Genomic DNA, 20932 nt, shown 5'->3' with positions numbered 1-20932 from the left:
CCAAAAAGTAATTTAACATCTCCCATTGCTTCCGCTGAAATGATTTCCCCTACTCCCACCTTAAAATTCATTTCGTACTCAGAGAGTTGTTTCCAAGAACTAGTTTCCTGTAGAAAAGTGCAAACATGGTTAGCGGCTCCTGAATCTGATATCCAAGTCATGTGAGAATTTTCCATTAAACATGTTTCAATTACAAGTAAATCTGATTTACCTTGATTTGCCTTTTCCACTTTCTTCTCAGTCAAATACTTTGGACTGTTTTATTTCTAGTGTTCATCTTCTCCACAATGGAAACATTTTCCTTTGAGAGCCTTGTTTTTCTTTGCAGTGAGTTGTTTATTCCCTTTTCCCTTTTTCTTCATCTGTACACTTTTGTCTTTACATGATGAAGGGATAGACTTCTTTTTTGTCAATAGGATGGACAGAAATATTTTAAATGGTAACTTTTTTAACTTATGGTGGGATTTTAAATCTATATGGCATACAATATGCAACATATAAATAATATAATTTAAACATACATCACATGCACATTAAACTATATTGTAAGCATTAATAGACCGATATTTGACACCTTAAACAAATAATTAAATCAATATAATTGAATTATAAAACAAGAAAAACAGTTGCTTGTCTTGAACCCACGAACAACATGGCGCGCCAGCCTTTGATGTTCGGAGCGCGGTGGTGCTATGGAAAAAATTGTTTGTCTCGCCTCGTGTCAGAGCGTCATCGCGCTTTTTCAGAAACGCCTAGAATTGTTCGATTTCTATAGTTCTCCTCTATATTCCAGTGTTCTCCACAACAAATATCACAAATGACCTTGACAACAAATTACATACTCGATTGTAGTAATTAAACGCCCAAAACAAACGAGCCCTTACAAATTGATCCCATCAAATAGCAGATTGAATCTAAGTACCAAATATTGAAATTTTCTATTATGCAAAACCCAAAATAAATTTACAGCATTCATCACATGAAACTGAGCAGAATTTCACCTACTAAAATCAATTTTTGATTTCCCTAAACCAAAAACAAAGACAATTCTATTGGCCCTGATTCTAATTGAACGGATTGAATCCAATGCGGAAACGTTAAACATTTTTGTCTTTGAATTGGGAAGGGAAAAACTCAAAATTAATTTTACATAATACAAAAGGCTAAGCATTCAATTACAATGAATTTAGAATTAATACCTTTGAAGACAAACCTTCATTGAAAATCCTCTACACAATCTTTGAATACCGATTCTTCAACGAAGGAAAAAAAACTCTTCATGATCTCGCAAGAACTCGAATTAATGAATACCACCGTTAGGCTACCCTACTACGTCTTTGGGAGGACCAAGGATGGTGGATCCTTCTTTTGTAAGGGAATTAGAATTTCCGAGAAGGGATTGATAGAGAATTGGAAGAGACTAAGAAAAAAATTTGCAAAGTGAATTTTTTTCTCTGTGATCTATGTTCTTAAAATAAAAAAGGAAAAAATACTCTTTTAATTTTTAAGAACAACATTACATGAAGGGAGTCATCCCCTCACCCACGATCCTGTAGGGGAGTTATTTCCCTATTTATTATTTATTTAATGTTAATATTAATTTAAATGAAATATAATATATATCATGATACATTATACTTTATATTAATCTATATTAATATAAAATTTCCATAAATAATTTGAATAATTCAATTATTCCAAAAATTAATTGATCCTTATTTTACTCTTAGTNATTTCCCTATTTATTATTTATTTAATGTTAATATTAATTTAAATGAAATATAATATATATCATGATACATTATACTTTATATTAATCTATATTAAGATAATATAAAATTTTCTTAAATAATTTAAACAATTCAAATTATTTCAAAATTAACTGATCATTGTTATATCGTTAGTGAACTAGCAAGGTAGCCTAGTGAACTTACATATTAGAAGCTCCAGTGATTCAAAATTAAATTAATTAAACTCTTTAATTAATTTAATTAGCATTCATTAATTGTGGGTCACTCCATTAGAGACCCATAGCTGCACTCTTCGCACTGTAGAAATATATTTATGTGTCCATGGACATAACCAGTCATCAACAAGTCGATCCTTCATGAATTGCTCGTAATTATAATTGGGTCAAAATTACCGTTTTACCCTTGTAATTACATCTTTCTCCTTAAATCCCACTAATCCTACAATGAACAACTTGTTTACGGTCCTACCATAAACAAATTCCTCTCAGGCCAATAAGAGGGAGGGGCTCCTTGTTCAAAACTCGGAATCAACGCTTAAGAGAGAAATTCATCTACTTTTCTTGAAAGTGGGAAAGAGTGAATTCCATTTTGTGGATTTATATTCCCAGTTTCCTACTTGGACAAATCTCCAAAATAGCAGGCTTATTGAGTTGGCGACACGGGTAACTCTCACCCATACAACCGAAGGATTTCCTTCATCGTTAGGAGTTCATAACCCACTTAGGATTGATATCGAGTTACCCATGGTCATCCTATGAAATGTTAATCTCTTCAATAACAGTATTATAAAGAGAGATCAAACATTTCATGTTTCGGTCTTATAAAAACTCTATGTAGAGGATAGTCTCACTCATATGTCTCCACTTGAACGATTTAGATCAAATCGTTTATAATACTTACAACTCTTGTAACACTTATAAAGTGAGTTGTATCTGTAGTGTCACAATGATAGAGTACCCAACCTTATCTATATACCATAGACCTTTTAGGTTATTATCCACTTGTATGTCTATCACATACCATTCAATTTACATTAAATAACCTTGGATATTAGTTTATTGGATTGAGTTAATGTGGTCGAAATTTCAAATAAAATACTTCTTATTTTATTAAATAAATAATTCATATTTACAAATTACAAACTACGAAACCTATGAGATTAGGGCACTAATCCCAACAATAATCGCCCCTTATTAGCCCACTATGTATTAGACAGTTAAAGGAGTATTATAAATCTAACTTGTCTTGTTAATTCTATTATATTGCATATTTAAATAAATTTATGTAATTGATACAATATAAATAAAGGGTTGTTTTCAAATATAGAAAAAAATCAAAATATTTACAAAATATAGAAAATTTTAAAACTATCAATGATACGTTGATAGACACTGATAGACATCTATCAATATCTATCAGTAATATTGTTAGACACTGATAGAAGTCTATCAGTACTTATCAGCGTTTATCATTGATAGTACTATATCTTGTAAATATTTTCAACAATCCTACCATTTGAAATAATTTCCCATAAATAAATCAAGAAATGACAATGTTATAATTTATGGAAATAAATTCTAACTAATTACACTTTTAAATTTATATGTATTGAAAAGTAAAAGAGAAGAAAAATAAAGATTTACGTGGAAACCCTAGATCAAGGAAAAAAACCACGATGAGAGATTTTTATTCTTTTTAATTTTCTAATACACAGTACTTAACACAGGACGGGTATAAATAACCAAACTGAGAGAAACCCTAGACAGTAGACGTTAAGTAAAAGACTAAAATACCCTTAGGGCTAAAACACCATTTCAACACTCCCCCTCAAGTTGGGGCATAAATATCAATGAGGCCCAACTTGTTAATACAAGTGTCAAACATCTGTCTAGGTAACCCCTTGGTCAGGACATCCGCAATCTGTTGACTTGATGGGACATAGGGGATACAAATGCTACTGTTGTCTAGTTTTTCTTTGATAAAGTGTCGGTCAATCTCAACATGTTTGGTTCTATCATGCTGAACAAGGTTATTAGCAATATTAATGGCAGCCTTATTGTCACAGTAGAGTCTCATCAGATCATGACTCTCTTGATGAAGATCTACTAATACCTTCTTCAACCAAATTTCCTCACAGATACCCAAGCTCATAGCTCTGTATTCAGCTTCGGCACTACTTCTAACCACGACACCATGTTTTTTACTCTTCCAAGTAACTAGATTTCCCCATACGAAGGTACAATACCCCAAGGTTGACTTCCTATCAGTAACGGAACCGGCCCAGTCTGAATCTGTGTAGGCTTCGATGCATCTTCTATCATTTTTCCTGAATATCAAGCCCTTTCCAAATGTTGACTTTAGATATCTCAGAATCCGAGTAACAGCTTCCATGTGTCTCACATACGGGGCTTGCATAAATTGGCTTACCAAACTCACTGCATATGAAATATCAGGTCTGGTGTGTGAGAGATATATCAGCTTCTCTACAAGTCGTTGATATCTTTCCTTGTTCACCGGTACGTCATCTACTGACTTTACCAGATTACTGTTAACCTCAACCAGAGTATCTGCAGGTTTACATCCAGTCATCCCAGTCTCTTGTAATAGGTCTAATGTATGCTTTCTCTGAGACACTAAGATCCCTTCCTTTGATCTTGCTACCTCCATGCCTAGGAAATATCTCAAAGTATCGAGATCTTTAATCTCAAACTCTTCTGCCATCTTCTGTTTCAACTTGTCAATTTCTACAGAATCATTCCCTGACAGAATAATATCGTCAACATATACAATTAACATAGCTCCTTTCCCTAGTGCTGATTTCTTAGTGAATAGGGTGTAATCAGAGTGACCCTGAATGTATCCCTGGGTTTTGACAAAGATAGTGAAATGATCGAACTAGGCTCTAGGGGACTATTTCAGACCATACAAATACTTTTTTAACTTGCAAACCTGACTCCCAAACTACGCTTCAAACCCTGGAGGAGATATAAACCTCTTCTTCCAACTCACCATCTAGAAACGTATTTTTTACGTTCAACTGATGTAGAGGTCAGTCTAGGTTCACAGTAACAAAGAGGAGAACCCGAATAGTGTTGTGTTTTGCAACCGGCGAGAAGGTTTCTGAGTAATCCACCCCATATGTTTAAGTGAATCCTTTCGCAACCAATCTGGCCTTATATCTGTCGAGAGTCCCATCGGACTTGTATTTGACTGTGAATACTCATTTGCACCCGACTGTTTTGTGACCTCTAGGAGGAGCAACTAGATCCCATATTTTATTAGTCTTTAGGGCTCGCATCTCTTCCATAACTGCGGTTTGCCATTCAGGAATTTCCAGAGCCTTGTACATAATTCTTGGAATTGTCACGATGTCCAGACTTGTGGTAAAGGCCTTGAATCTTGTTGACAAGCTACTGTAAGATAAGAAGCTTTTCATAGAGTGCTTGGTGCATGACATCGTGCCCTTTCGTAGAGCAATTGGTAAGTCCAAGGTAGCATCAATCTCACTGGTCTATCACTCTTATCCTCTGTATTCATCTGTTGCACATTTTCATCTCCTAAACATCATTAGGGGGGAAATTCATTACTCTCATCCTCCCTAATTTTGCTAAAGTTTACTGCATCGCCAATGTTCACTGCATTACTTTCAACAGATTTATTATTATCAAGAGTATGGTTACCTTAAGCTGGCTCTGGTTCCGACTCTTGAACACCTTTCGGTAGAGCAACAGGGGGAACTATTTCGGGAACTATTTTCTTTCGTAGATTCTTCCGATATTAGGTTATCCAAGGAACTTGTTTTGTAGGAAGGATAGGATCATTAGTGTCAGGAATGGGTGGGCCAGGATCGTTAGTGTCTAGAATGGGTTCAAGAAATAAGTCTACGGGAATGGAATAAGTGGACGACGTGTTAGCCTCTTCACTCGGAGTCTCCCTCTGAAGAGGATTAATGGGGAAGAAAGGTTTATCTTCTTGAAAGGTGGCATCCATGGTGAAAAAGTACTTTCGAGAAGAAGGTTGATAACATTTGTAGCCCCGTTGATGGAGTGGATACCCAACAAAGGCATATTTTTGGGCCCTAGGAGCGAACTAACTCTGGGTACCATGATTATGGACAAAAACCGTGCACCAAACACCCGAAGAGGAACATCTGGGAAAAGACGGGTAGAAGAGAAGGACTCTTTGAAATGAGCTAAGGTAGTCTGTAACTTGAGAACTCGGGAAGGCATTCGCTTTATGAGATGGGTTGTAGTGAGTACAGCATCTCCCCATAGGTACGAGGGTAGGGACGCAGGGATCATGAGTGCCTGAGCAACCTCAATAAGGTGACTGTTTTTCCATTCGGCCACCTCATTTTGTTGTGGTGTATAGGAATAGGAGTTCTAGTGGATGATATCTTTAGAGTTTAAAAAATTACGGAGGGCTTGGTTAACGAACTCACGACCATTGTCACTCCGAAGGATAATAATTTTGGTATTGAACTGGGTTTCGACAGTGGTGTAAAATTGCTGAAAGACTGTAGTCACTTCGGACTTATCCGTTAAAAGGAATACCCATGTAAGAGGGGTGTGATCATCTGTGAAGGTGACAAACCACCATTTACTCGACACGATTGTGATATTAGATGGGCCCCACTATGTATCAGGTGGAAATGTTGAGAAGGTTTGTAAGGCTGGGAAGTAAAAGACACCTGAGGTTGTTTTGCATGAATACACACATCGCAAGATAAAGATGAAACATTAACATTACGAAACAAATGTGGAAACAGATACTTCATATAATGAAAATTTGGATGTCCAAGACGAAAATGTCATAACAAGAAATCAGTTTCAGAAATAGTAAGAAAAGACAGTAAACAAGTGCTAGATAAACTTCTAGAGGAAGCATCCTCCGAGAGGAAGTAGAGCCCCCTATTGTGCCAGGCAATGCCAATCGTCTTCTCGAGCTCAGGTCCTGAAACAAAACATTGTCTGATGAGAAAATGACATTGCAATTCAAATCTCTGGTTATTTTACTGACAGATAGCATGTTATAAGATATCTTTGGCACATGTAAGACATTCTGTAAAATTAACCCTTGAATTGGAGATAAGTGACCTTTCCCAGCAACGGAGGCAAAAGACCCATCTGCAATTCGTATTCTCTCGTTTCCCGCACTTGGATAATAAGATAGGAATGGATCAGATGATCCAGTTAGGTGGTCCGTTGCTCCTGAGTCAAGAATCCAAGATTCATCTCCTTCAACCAAGAAGCTAAAAGACTAAGAAGTACCTTATTGCGCGACATTGTCGGTTCCAACCATACTTGACTCTACCTAGCTGGTGACTGATGATGTACCATCCTCTGTTTCACTGACAAGGGCCCGACCGATTTTAGATTTATCATTCACAGGCCGTCGCTTGCCGTTCGATGGATGACCGTGTAACTTCCAGCATTGATCTTTGGTGTGCCACGGTTTCTTACAGTGCTCACAGATTGGTGGTGACTTTTCGTTCTGTTTGTCGCTTTCTGTTCCCAAGGACTTGACCCCAAACACAGCAGAGTCTAAGTGGGTGATGCTAGTGCCACTCATAGCACTGGTTTTGTCCTCTTCTAACCTGACTTCTGAGCATACTTCCATCAGAGACGGTATTGGTCTCTGTCCCAAAATCCGACTTCAGACACCATCAAATTTAAGGTTTAAGCCAGCCAGAAAATCATATACCCAATCCGCCTCCTCAATCTTTGAGTACTAAACTCCATCGACAGGACAATTCCACATGACTTCGCAGCACAAATCCATTTCTTGCTACAATAGGGACAATTTATTGAAATAAGATGTTACGTCAAGAGTCCCTTGTTTGCACTCATGAACATGTTTCCTCAAGGTATAGAGACGTGAGGCATATTGCCTCTTCGAATAGAGCTTCTGGACAGCTTCCCAAATATCCTGAGCAGAAGCTGAGTACAGAAGTGGCTTCCCAATCTGGGGTTCCATGTTGTTTATCAGAATCGAGCGAATAAGGGAATCCTCTCCTTTCCATATACGTTCTTGGGGATCATCGGGGTTCAGTCTTGGTATTTCTCCAGTTAGATACCCAAACTTATGTCATCCCTCAAGGACCATTTTCACCGATTGAGACCAAGAGAAATAATTTTGGCCGTTAAGTTTCTCACCAATAGAAATCCCTGCAGAGTTTCCCACAGAATCAGACATAATATTTGCTACAGGTAAAGTAAAGTAAGCATTTACCGGCGTTTCTGAGCATAAAGAGAAGTCTGAATGTGGATGTGGATGAAAACCAGTCGAATGACTTATCGTGGATCTAAGAGCCGATATTTGCTGCTGTAAGTTTGCCAATTGTTGTTGAAAACTAACGATTCCACCAAAATTTGCCGTAGGTTGGTTTTGCCTATAAATCCCTGAAAAAGTAGCCTCATTTTGGCTAAAGGACCAAAAGAAGGGCTAGGAATGGTTTGAACATACTGGTTCAGTTGGACCAATTGGTTTGATTGGACCGGCTGGACCAACTGAGATGGCAGAGGAGGTTGGGTCATCCATGCGGCGGAGGATCAGTCCGGAATGGGTTCTATGGCTGGCGGCTGACTCACGAACAGAGGCTGAAGATCGGCGGTCGCCATTTGGGTCGCAAAGTCGAGCTGTGCGAAAACACCCATGGCTGATGGCTTTCCCTGCATCGGCTGAATCTGAGGAAAAGCAACACATGGGAGCTCGGCTGGGTCACGGACGGCGAGATCTCGATCGACCGCTGTGTAAGAGAGGGACGCTGGTGGCTGAATCACGGCACTGGAGCTCGGATCTGTGCGTCAATCGGGTCTGTGGGCTTGATCGGTCGAGTCTGTTGAGGAAGTCCACCGGCTAGAGTTCGGATCTGACACGAATCAGATGATTTGAGGCAACGCGACGTGAAAATAATGCTCAACGACTTCTCGTATGGTTATGACAACTTCAACGTTCATGGATCCCCCCGTTCCAATGGAAGTTGCTGTCGGAGTCTCTGGTTTGTTCTCATCGATGACGGCCGGGGTTTCGTCACCATGCTCTGATATCATATTGAAAAGTAGAAGAGAAGAAAAACACAAATTTACGTGAAAACCCTAGATCAGGGAGAAAAACCACGATGAGAGATTTTTATTCTTTTTAATTTTCTAATCTACAGTACTCAACACAGGACAGGTATAAATAACCAAACTGATAGAAACCCTAGACAATAGACGTTAAATAAAAGACTAAAATGCCCTTAGAGCTAAAACACCATTTCAACAATATGAAAGGAAATGGAGAAGGAAAAAACTTGCGTAAACATTAAAATAGACTTTAGAACTCTAGATTTCACAACTCTACACTTTAAGCACAAACTTTATAACTTCCGACTATACGACTCTATAGTTCAAACATAGACTTTACAACTTCCCGAACTTCAGAACTTGCCAAACAGTTTAGATGTGCTCCAATCTAGAAGAAATAGACATCAAGAAGATGGAGGAAACTAGAGCGAGAGCAAGAGAAAAAATGGGGACCCAAAAGAAAAAGTGTCAAAACTAGTTCAAGAGGAAAAAATAGCTAGATGAGCCAGAGCCAGAGCAAAAAATATATATAAAAGAAATTATATTTGCTGAAGTCAGCAAAAAGTTTAAAAACAAACAAACTTTATCTTGAAAAACCGGGACCCTTTTTGCACAAATTTTTAGATCATGCATAAAATGATAATAAAACGTAGATATATGTAGCTGTAGCTGAAAAAATATGCAAATAGTAAGAGTCAATAATGCAGATCTTCAGGTGGCCCAAAGAAAGTTCGAGAACTTTTTCCATTAAGAAAGCCATGTTTCTATAACTTAGTCTCTGTACAGTCATTTTAACTCTTCACTGACTTTAATCAGGAAGCATCCCATCTGATTATCTGATAATCATCTATATAAAATGTGATGATTTAGCAATATCCCCTCTTTCACCTTGGAATCCTCCATTCCATCCAGTATTTATTTGGCTGGCCTAAATTTATATGCCTTCTTTAAAGGGTCCAGAATCATGCAATAGCTTTATCACAGCCTTAACCTGCAAACACACAAGCCAATTGTATCAATAATCAATTCAGAAGCATGTAGAATACTGGTAAGTGAAGAACCCAAATCGAATGCGGTTAGTAGGAGAATGACAAGAAGCTATTGTCGTGATAAATCGTAGAGGACTGAAGGAAATACATCAATGCAAACCAGGATTGAAGGTTAAACGAATCAATTTAAGTAGGATAAACAAATGAACTATCTGGAAAGATATTTATTTGAAGCAACTTAAGAACTAATGAAGGGTTATACCCAATTTTGGGACCTAATTTTTTAAATAACAAAAAAATGACAATTTTCGTTGATGTAATGAAGAGAGAATAATGCTCATGGATACAATCTCCATATGGGAGTGAATATAAAAAACATTGGAAGGGCATAAAACTCAAATCAAAGAAAAGATAAGATAAAAGAATCCCGATCAGTGTTTTTTAAAACTTAAGCCGCAATAAAGTGCAAATCTCTTCTGGGGCTTAGCGCAAGGCAAAAAAAAAAAAAAAAAAAGCTTGTGAAGCGGACTATATATAAAAGTACTACATAAAGAAGAGAAAGCATAATTGAAGCGAGAATTTGATGAGAAAAAAAAACCCTAAACACAAGGAATTTTGCATTTTCAGGCCTATTGCAATTCAATACCTTCAAATGTGTGTATGTATATATATATATATATTAAATACAATAATAGGAACCTAATATAGATACATGTTCTATTTATTTACTTGGTACATTCAACTCTTCACCTTTTCCCTGTTTTGTATTAATAGGAACCTAACCTAGATGTATGTTTCATTTATTTACTTGATAGATGTTTGTGAACAATTATTATAGGTTAAGGAAATATTTGAAAATTGATGAGAGTCTAAAATAACTATTTATGCAAAAAATTAGAGATTAAGACATGAAAATTGAAAGACTATAGTTGCATTTTGGAAAGTTCAAAAACGAAAACAAAAGTACAAAAATTTAGGAATCAAAATAAGATTTAAATCACGAAGAAATTCTGTTCTTAAACTGCTTTCTAATTTCCATGTTAAACTCGTTTTTTGCAAATGATGCAAATTCTTGATCATTGCTAAACCATAAATTATAGGAAGAAGCCAAAATGAGTTTGGCCCAACTGACATAAAGTATGCTTTAATGACTAACAGGTTTGTGGTCCGAATTCCTCCCCCATATTCTACTAAATCATTGGAAGAAAGAATTACACCATTATGCCTCAATCGGTCAGAGTATAAAGTTACCTGATTTGCTTCACGCACTAGGAAGTCATCTATTGCCCTCCTGAAACCTTCATCCGTAAGATAATGACAGCTATAAGTAGTCACAGGCATGTAACCTCGTTGAATCTTATGCTCACCCTGAGCTCCTGCTTCTACTGTGTCAAGATCAAGTTCAATAGCTGCTTCTATTGCCTGCGAGGAATAACCAAAGGTCAAAGTTTCGAGAGGCCATTTCAGCATTGACAAACTCCAATGACTTTTGGACCTTTTTTTTAAGGAAATTAAGTAGAATGCATATGAGTAACACCATTATAAATAAAACTCATTTTGGCACCAAAATTTCTCAGCGCAAGAAAGAGGAGCAGTGGTTCATGTTGAAAATAGGGTTATTAACCTAGGGGCATTTATGTAATTATGTAGACCCCTAGGATTTTCTACTGTCTACTTATACAATGTGTCCCTGTGTATTTGGTGTATCAAATTAAAAAGAATAAGAAAAGTCTTTAGATCATGGTTTTTCTCCCTGTACTAGGGTTTCCACGTAATCTTGTTATTCTTCTCTTCCCTATTCTTTATTTTTAACATGGTATCAGAGCTAGGTGACGAAACCCTAGCCGTTATGGAAGAGAATCAATCCGTTACCCAGACAATGTGAGACAACGGTTGATTTACCTACAACAACAGATTTCTGATTTGGATACAATGTTCGATGCAAATCCTCAACAGGTTTATTCAGAAAATCCGGTAAAGTTGTTACCTATTGTGCCTAATGTTTCCTACTTATCTGGTTCGATGAGTAATTCTGCAGGATTTTTCGTAGGGGAAAAATTAAATGGCCAGAACTATTTCTCCTGGTCCCAATCAATCCGGATGACTTTGGAAGAGCATCACAAGTTTGGATATTTGATAGGGAAAATTCCAAAGTCGGTCCCAGGTGATCCACAAGAACAAATTTGGAAAGGAGAAGATTCATTGTTACGTTCTGTTTTGGTAAATAGTATGGAACCCCAGATAGGAAGACCATTGCTATATGTTGCAACTGCCAAGGATATCTGGGAGGTAGCGCAAGATCTATACTCTAAAAGACAGAATGTCTCTCGGCTATATACACTCCACAAACAGGTCCATGAATGCAAACAAAGGTCCATGGATGTTACTTCTTATTTTAACAAACTATTAATGTTGTGGCAGGAGATGGACTTGTATAGAGAGATTGTCTGGAACTGTCCACAGGATGGGGCCCAATACTTGAAGATTGATGAGGCAGATCGTGTTTATGTGTTCTTGGCTGGATTAAACCCTAAATTTGATGGTATCCGTAGTCGGATATTGGGCCAGCGCCCCACTCCTTCACTCAGAGAAGTCTGCTCTGAAATACGGCTGGAAAAGGATCGGTCATCTGTCATGAATAATCCCATTCCTACTACTGACGCAGCCGCCTTCGTCGCCAAGCCGTCCGGTGCTGATGGTGATAAAAAAACCCCCACCTGTTTGTGAACATTGTAAGAAGCTTTGGCATACAAAGGATCAGTGTTGGAAATTACACGGGAAGCCCCCAAACAACAGGCAACGACAGTCTCATGACAAATCTAATACTAGTCATGCCCTGGTAAGTGACTCAGTAGATGAACAGACTCAGAAGCAATCTTCCGGTGACATAAGCACAACTTGAGTACGATTGAGGTGAGTGCAATTGCACAGTCAAGTAATTTCCCTTCTTTTGGCCTGATTAGTATAAATGGTAAAAAACCATGGATTATGGATTCAGGGGCCACCAATCATCTTACGAGTTCCTCAGAGTTATTTATGTCATATAATCCAAGTGCTGGTAATGAGCGTATTCGAATTGCAGAAGGGTCTTTTGCTCCTGTTGCGGGAAAAGGCAATATCTCTCCCTTTAATGGTTTAATTCTACGTGATACCTTACAAGTGCCTAAAATATCGTATAATTTGTTATCTGTCAGTAAAATAACAAGAGATTTGAAGTGTAAGGCGATTTTCTCACCAGGTTCCGTTTTGTTTCAGGATCTGAAATCGGGGATAATGATTGGCACTGTGCGACACGATAGGGGACTATACTTCCTTTCTGACGAAGCTTCCTCTAGGAATGATCACCAAACTGGGTTTATGTCTTTAAATTTCTCTGTTTCTGAACATGATGTTATGTTATGGCATTTCCGCTTAGGACATCCGAATTTTCAATATATGAAGTATTTATTTCCTCATTTATTTCGTAATGTTAGTACTTCTTCCTTTAATTGTGATGTGTGTATACGTGTCAAGCAACATCATGTTTCTTTCCGTTCTCAGCCTTACAAACCCTCGAGTCCGTTTTCTCTTGTTCATAGTGATGTATGGGGTCCCTCACCGGTTACTACTTCCACTGGAAAATGATGGTTTGTCACATTTATAGATGATCACACCCGCCTCACCTGGATTTTCCTTCTTACTGAAAAATCTGAAGTGTCCTCTGTTTTCCAACAGTTTTATACAACTGTCGAAACTCAATTTAAAACAAAGATTGGGATTTTAAGAAGTGATAATGGGTGAGAATTTTTTAATGCCTCCTTCGGAGATTTCCTTGTTTCTAAAAGATATTGTCCACCAGAGCTCGTGTGCTACACTCCACAACAAAATGGAGTAGCTGAGCGTAAAAATCGGCATCTGGTTGAAGTAGCCCGGTCTCTTATGTTATCCGCTACTCTTCCGTCGTACCTCTAGGGAGATGCAGTTCTCACTGCTGCCCACCTCATTAATCGGATGCCCTCTCGTATCCTTAATCTTCATACTCCTTTAGAATTGTTTAAAAAATCCTTTCCAACTACTCGATTGATCTCTGATGTTTCTCTTTGGGTTTTTGGTTGTGTTGCTTTTGTTCACTCCCATGGTCCAAACCGCACGAAATTTACTCCTCGTACTCAGAAGTGTGTCTTTGTTGGATATCCACTCCATCAACGTGGATATAAGTGCTATCACCCATCGTCTCGAAAATACTGTCTCCATGGATGTCACCTTTCTCAAGGATCAGTCGTTTTTTCCTGTTAGTCATCTTCAGGGGGAGAACATAAATGAAGAGACTAACTGGTCATCTTATGCTATTCCTTTAGAGTCAGCATCCATTCAAACCTTGTCTAACCCTAGTTCTGAGCATGATAATCTGGTCCTTCCAACCAATCAAGTTCTTTGGAAAACTTACTATAGGAAGAATCTCAGGAAGGAAGTAGTGTCACCTGTTGAACCAGAACTGCCGACTCCAGTGCAGGAGTCAAACCCGCCATCAGATCCAGGTACGTATATTCCTAATGATGTTGATATATGTATGGAGACTGATGAAGACAGGCAAGACAAGAGAGAAGGTAGCAGTAATACTAAAAGAGTGACAGAAGGGGAAACTGCAGAAGATGAAATGATTGAAACCACAGAAAATGAAATTATTCTTGCTAATGATGATGTGGAAGATACTACTAAAGTTTCTGATACACAGATGGTCGATCATGGTGAGGAGCCTAGAAAGGTGAAAGAACGTGATGCTTCACTTGATCTTCCTATAGCTCTAAGGAAAGGTACTCGTTCATGTACTAAATACCCTATGCATAGTTACATGACGTATAGTAATCTGGCATCTGAGTTCAAAGCATTCACTACTAGTTTGGACACTGAGGTGATTCCAGATGACATAAATGTTGCAATGAAAAAACTAGAATGGCGGTCTGCTGTTATGGAAGAAATAAGAGCTCTAGAAAAGAATAGAACCTGGGAACCAGTGACTTGGCCTGAAGGACACAAAACAGTTGGATGTAAATGGGTGTTTACTATAAAGTACAAGTCAGATAGAACGATTGACCAGTACAAGGCTAGACTCATTGCAAGAGGCTTTACTCAAACCTATGGAGTAGATTATTCTGAAACTTTTTTACCTGTGGCTAAACTTAACACTATCCGAGTGCTCTTGTCAGTCACTATGAATAAAGATTGGCCTCTACACCAACTTGATGTTAAAAATGCGTTTTTGAATGGGGAATTTGAGGAGGAAGTCTATATGAGTCCCCCTCCCGGGTTCGAGAGTCAATTCAAAAACAAGGTGTGTAGATTGAGGAAGTCACTATATGGATTAAAACAGTCTCCAAAGGCCTGGTTTGACAGGTTCACAACTTTTGTGAAAGCACAGGGGTATGTTCATGGGCATTCTGATCACACTCTTTTTATAAAAAGATCAACATCAGGGGAGATAGTTGTTCTTATTATCTACGTTGATGACATTGTTTTATCTGAGGATGATGATGTAAAGGTCATGAGGCTAAAAACAGAGATGGCCAGAGAGTTTGAAATTAAAGACCTCGGGAAGTTAAGATACTTTCTGGGAATGGAAGTGGCTCGCTCAAAAGAAGGTATATCAGTTTCTCAACGAAAATATACTCTAGACTTGCTAAAAGAAACAGGTATGACTAGGTGTAAACCTGTTGACACACCAGTAGAATACAATGCGAAACTCGGTGATAAGAATGATAGAATTTCTGTTAATAAAAAAGGTATCAGCGGTTAGTTGGGAAGTTGATATACTTGTCTCACACAAGACCTGACATTTCTTATGCAGTAAGTGTTGTGAGTCAGTTTATGCAAGCTCCTTGTGAAGATCATATGACAGCAGTTGGGTATTCTTCGGTATCTGAAAGGAACTCCTGGTAAAGGCCTAATGTTCAAGAAAACCAATAAACGATCTGTTGAAGCCTACACTGATTATGACTGGGCAGGGTCTGTTGTTGATAGAAGATCGATGTCTGGGTATTGTATGTTTGTCTGGGGAAATCTAGTCACCTGGAGAAGTAAGAAACAAGGAGTTATTGCTAGAAGTAGTGTTGAGGCTGAGTATCGGGCAATGAGTCTAGGGATTTGTGAAGAAATCTGGTTGAAGAAAGTATTATCAGATCTCCAGCAAGATAATGAGCTTCCGATAAAATTGTTTTGTGATAATAAAGCTGCCATCAGTATTGCAAACAACCCAGTTCAACATGACAGAACTAAACACGTAGAGATAGACAGACACTACATTAAAGAGAGGTTGGACAGTGGAAACACATGCATCCCTTATATTCCTTCAAACCAACAAGTTGCTGATGTACTTACAAAAGGGTTACTGAGACAAAATTTTAATTATTGTGTAAGCAAGTTGGGCCTTGTCGATATATATGCTCCAACTTGAGGGGGAGTGTTGAAAATAGGGTTATTAACCTAGGGGCATTTATGTAATTGTGTAGACCCCTAGGATTTTCTACTGTCCATTTATACCATGTGTCCCTGTGTATTCAGTGTATCAAATTAAAAAGAATAAGAAAAGTCTTTAGATCGTGGTATTTCTTCCTATACTAGGGTTTCCACGTAATCTTGTTGTTCTTCTCTTTCTTATTCTTTATTTTTAACAGTTCACAGTAACTCACTCCTCCTGTTATTAGCACAAACCAATGGAGGGTATAATAAAGGATTCAGAGGGAATAGGTCCAATCTATGGTGGCCACCTATTTAGAATTTAATATCATGTGAATTTCCTTTTCACCCAAATATTATAGGATCAGACAGGCTGTCCCATGTGATTAGTCGAAGTACTCGTCCTCACTCTCATGGATATATATATATATTTAAAAAACAAAAAAACGTTATTAGCTCTAGGAGTGCCTATCATCAAGGTCAGAGACATTAACAAGTATAAATCTACTTTCCATTAGGAAAGCATGGAATGAAGAAGGGGGCGGCTAAAACCTTGAGTAGAAATTTATGGGGACAGTGACCACAATTTTTGAGGTAATATTTTTCTGCTACTATCTGGGGTACAATTTCCTCGGTGTTTTCAACTTCCCTAATGATAGAAGCCATATCACATAACTCTGAGTTTGTCCTGGTGGTGTTCAATGGTCATCCTTCCAAAAGCACATCAAATGCAAAGGTATCCTGGTTTAATCGGTAAGAGGAGTTTCATGAGTAAATTGAGTGGAAATGATTGTAGGGTTTTTGTTTATTGAAGGGTAAAAAAGGCTTGGGAGAGGTTTGGAATAGTATCATTTTGAACGCTTCTAGGAGTACTATTCATAAAATATTTTTGGAAATGTTCTTTTATGTTTGCTACCAACTAGGAAGTTGGAGTTATGGTACCCTTGTATACATTATTTTGATGGAATCTTTTGTTCTCTAACTTAAGAATGTACTAATATATACAGAAAAAGTCTGCAAGCATCAAGGTCCAATAAGCTAATACACGGCAAGAAGAAACTCATGTTTTGGTAACCTCACATTTCTTGTGACAGATTTTATTAATACAAAATCTTGAGATCAAACAAAAAGAAAAGAGAGAGAAGGAACAGATTTGGTTAATTCACACTCAACTTGAAAATGCATATTATACTGATGGAGTAAAATAATGATAAGCACACACCTGATAATAACAAGCTTCAAAATGTAAACTTGGATAGTATGCTCTAGGGTGACAACCCCACAGCCGCCCAAATAAAGTATCTCCACCAATGAGGTTGAGCGCTCCAGCAACAAATTCATCACCTTCCTCTGCAGTAACTAATAACACCTGATCTCCCATCTTAGAGGCCATATTATGAAAGAAATCCCGAGTGAGATAAGGGGTGCCCCACCTATGAAGAAGCCATTACTGAATACAATTAAATAAATTCTCATGCACCTACCAATTCATCATACTCATAAAAAAATGGCAACTATAGATGTTTTTCTTAATCTCAATTGGCAGATAAATGAAAGGGGTTGATAGTAAGGACCAAACTTGTTATCAGTCGTGTTCCTGTAGAATGAATAGAATGAATCCCAATGCTTAGCCTGCCAAAACATTAAAACAAATGATGCCCGTGCCCCTAATTCTCTTCCAGTAAGATAAGTGTAATGCTTGCCACACACAACAATTCATTAGCTAGAATTTCCAAGAGACATTCATTATCAACTATTATCATTGTATCTGTATATCATGCAAACTCATCTAGACACTCGAGAGTAGAGTGCAAGGATAACTTTTTTGAAAAATATATATATTTATTTGATCCTATCCAATATTAATAAATGATAAACAGATCCAGTTCTTACCTTTATTTCATAACCCCGGAGACGTTTCATAGTCAAATTTTGAGCCACAATCTGCCACAGAAAGTCCACAAAGAGAAATCCCAAATACATAGCCACTGTAAGCTTGGGAAGTTACCATGCTATTCAAATCTTCAACAGTAATAAATAGTAAGATAGTCATCTAGAAAGATTAATGCAAAGATCTTAGCCATAAAAGCCCATTAATTAGGCAAGTATGCATATCCTATTTATATGGCTTTAGCATATGGAATGAAATTGAGCTCTCCCTATTAAGTCATAACAGTTTGTCAGTACAGGGTATCACAGCTATTTAAGGGTTGTTTACAATCTCCTAGTTACAAATAGTCATTCGACAAGACTGCACATTTAACCAGGCAGATTTAATCAATAGTAAAATGATATTTCTAATCTAATTCAAATCATCATAGAAACTCCAAATCCACCAACTTCTGATGAATTAGTGAATTGGAGACTTTGGTATCCTAAACAATGGAATAATAGTTAAAAGTATTGACCTTTTTGCGCTCCTGACGAATATTTTTCCTCTTACTTTGCTTCATATCCATTAAAAACTCATCAAAACTGAAGAAGATAGAATGGAGAAGAAATTATAAATGACACTGAGAAAATGTGCAGTAACTATTGCATTCTAAGGGCAAAGTGTAAAAAGAAAGAGGTTAATGCTTGACATTGCACATCAAATTCAACAAAGTTGGCAACTTTCACCTTCAAATGGAGAAACAATTGATGCCTTGGTATTTAATTCAGAAGAGATTTAAGGAAAACAATTAAGTTAAAAGAAACAAGAAACAACTAATTAAGTCAAAGAAAGATCTATAAGGATACTCTTAAAGTTCAATCCACAACCTTTACAAAGCACACATGAATGCAATATGCAAACCTGCCATTCAATAGTCTACAATTAACAGAAAACCTATGACGAAGTAGAAACTAATGCCATAAAGGTCTTCCCTAATTTCCAAATTCGCATATAAACAATGACCACCTTTCTTAACAAACCTACCAGCTAGTTACTTTATACCTAATAACATTCCTAACAGCTGAAAAGAAAGGTCTCAAAGCATTGAATGAATTTTTGTAAGTTTGGTGCTTTCTTCAGTTCATTTGCTTAAGGAAATGTTTTCTTTCTAATCATTAAAATCAAATCAAGAATAAAGAATTAAAAAAGGGAAAGAAACAACCAGCCAGTGAATCATCTCAAACTAGAGCAGAACTGGTGAATAAATGGAGCCATTCAAAAAAGGGAGAAATTTGCATTCACCAGAGGTTCTTTTAGAATCAATTTCAAACCATCTGCTAGAGGTTGTAACAATCCGAACGATCCCCAATCCCAGGCCTGGCAAGAGATAAGCTTACAAACATTTTTTTTTTTAGAGGGAGCAACATACTTGATCGATGTATCAAACAATACTGAAGAGAGAGGGAGTGAACCCAAAGAGCCCAAAGATGGAGTAACAAAAAGAACATCCATTTGGCCAAAAGTGTGGAAAGGCTATAATCACAAAAAGGGGGGGTAAAAATTTACACTGAGTGACTAGGAGAACATTGCTAGAAAAAAGTATCATCAGAGGATTTCGTCCAGATAAAAGCTCTAGCAAGGTTTAGCCAGAGAGTTTGCTGCTCATTCTGCCCAATGAGGATGGATAAAAAATCTGGAATATTGACTGGTAGGGTCGCTGACCATCTGAGGCTGTGAGCAAGAATGACCAGAATCTTTGAGCAAAAGCACAATGAATGAAAGGTCGGGCCGGCTCTAGGATATACCAGATCTGAGGAGTTGTCCCACCAATTTTCCCTTTTTGTCCTTTCCATTGGAGAAATTTGGATCTGCCAGAGGTCACCCCCATTGCTTTCATATGGGCCATGAAGGCTGGCAATTTGATCTTTCCTGACGATGGAAGAAGGGATTACAAGCACAGCTGGAAAAAAAGCCAATGGGTTTCTGGGTTACTTCCCATAGTATCCTTGTTTGTTGCAAAGCTTTTCGACCCAAAGTAAGTAGTTGCACTTCGCTGCTCCTTGAAGAGATTGTAGGTGCAACTTGCAAGGGTCTGCCACAAGAGTTTCAAATATGGAGGAGAGACATGCTAGGGAGGTCCAACAGATATCAAGAAGGTGGCATTCTAACTATGTTCAGAAATTCGACCACTGTTTCCTTTACGGGAGTGACCAATTGCAATGTAGAAGGTTTTCTGGTCTATGGCTATAGAGCGTTTGGTGTCCAAGGTGGGCACGGTGGTGGTGGGGGAGAAGGGATCAATGCAGCCTGCAGGAGCTAGGGGCAATGGGTTGGAGGAGGGAGAGGAGGGAGAAGAGGACAGAGGAGAGGGAAGGAGAGAGTGTCATGGGTTGGTTTTCGAAAGCATTTAAGCTTAAAAACATACTGATGGTGTCATTAATGTGAATCAACTTTTTTATGAACTCCACTGACAGAGAAATTGAACTAGAACAAAACAAATTTTCAGAATCAAATGTGTACTCATGTGATTAACGACAAATAAACAAATGACTTACTTTTTGTAATTACGATTCTTCCAATGGTACTGCATTCCAATCCTTTGCAGAAATCCTCCATCACTTAGTTTTTGCCATTCGTTTTCAGATGAGAAGGTAATATGCAGTGACGAAAGCTGAGACTGTTTGAAGTAATTAACTCGAGATAAGATGCTTTTATTAAATGATAGGAAACATGTGACTTATCAATAGGTTTCTTGCATAAAAATGTAGAGTACACAAACAAAAGTTACATAATATGATACTTACGTAAATTCAAAAGGAC

The 20932-nt window shown here is 37.7% G+C and overlaps 1 protein-coding gene across 1 annotated transcript in view; it reads right to left on the bottom strand.

Moving 5' to 3' along the window:
* Positions 1 to 9468: 9468 nt before the first annotated feature.
* The window catches only part of LOC120091312, a 19291-nt gene continuing 7827 nt past the window's right edge, over positions 9469 to 20932 (bottom strand). The window contains exons 6-12 of the mRNA XM_039049289.1: positions 20668 to 20789; positions 18648 to 18714; positions 18133 to 18183; positions 17819 to 17871; positions 17462 to 17672; positions 11059 to 11229; positions 9469 to 9809 (exon numbers count right to left, since the gene is read on the bottom strand). Coding sequence (XP_038905217.1) covers positions 9753 to 9809; positions 11059 to 11229; positions 17462 to 17672; positions 17819 to 17871; positions 18133 to 18183; positions 18648 to 18714; positions 20668 to 20789 — 732 coding nt within the window. The 3' untranslated portion in view covers positions 9469 to 9752. The remainder of the gene's footprint in view (positions 9810 to 11058; positions 11230 to 17461; positions 17673 to 17818; positions 17872 to 18132; positions 18184 to 18647; positions 18715 to 20667; positions 20790 to 20932) is intronic.

Source organism: Benincasa hispida, chromosome 11 (assembly GCF_009727055.1).
Source record: "Benincasa hispida cultivar B227 chromosome 11, ASM972705v1, whole genome shotgun sequence".
Classification (NCBI taxonomy): domain Eukaryota; kingdom Viridiplantae; phylum Streptophyta; class Magnoliopsida; order Cucurbitales; family Cucurbitaceae; genus Benincasa; species Benincasa hispida.
The sequence above is the reverse complement of the archived record's forward strand: the minus strand, read 5'-3'. Positions and strand labels throughout refer to the sequence as shown.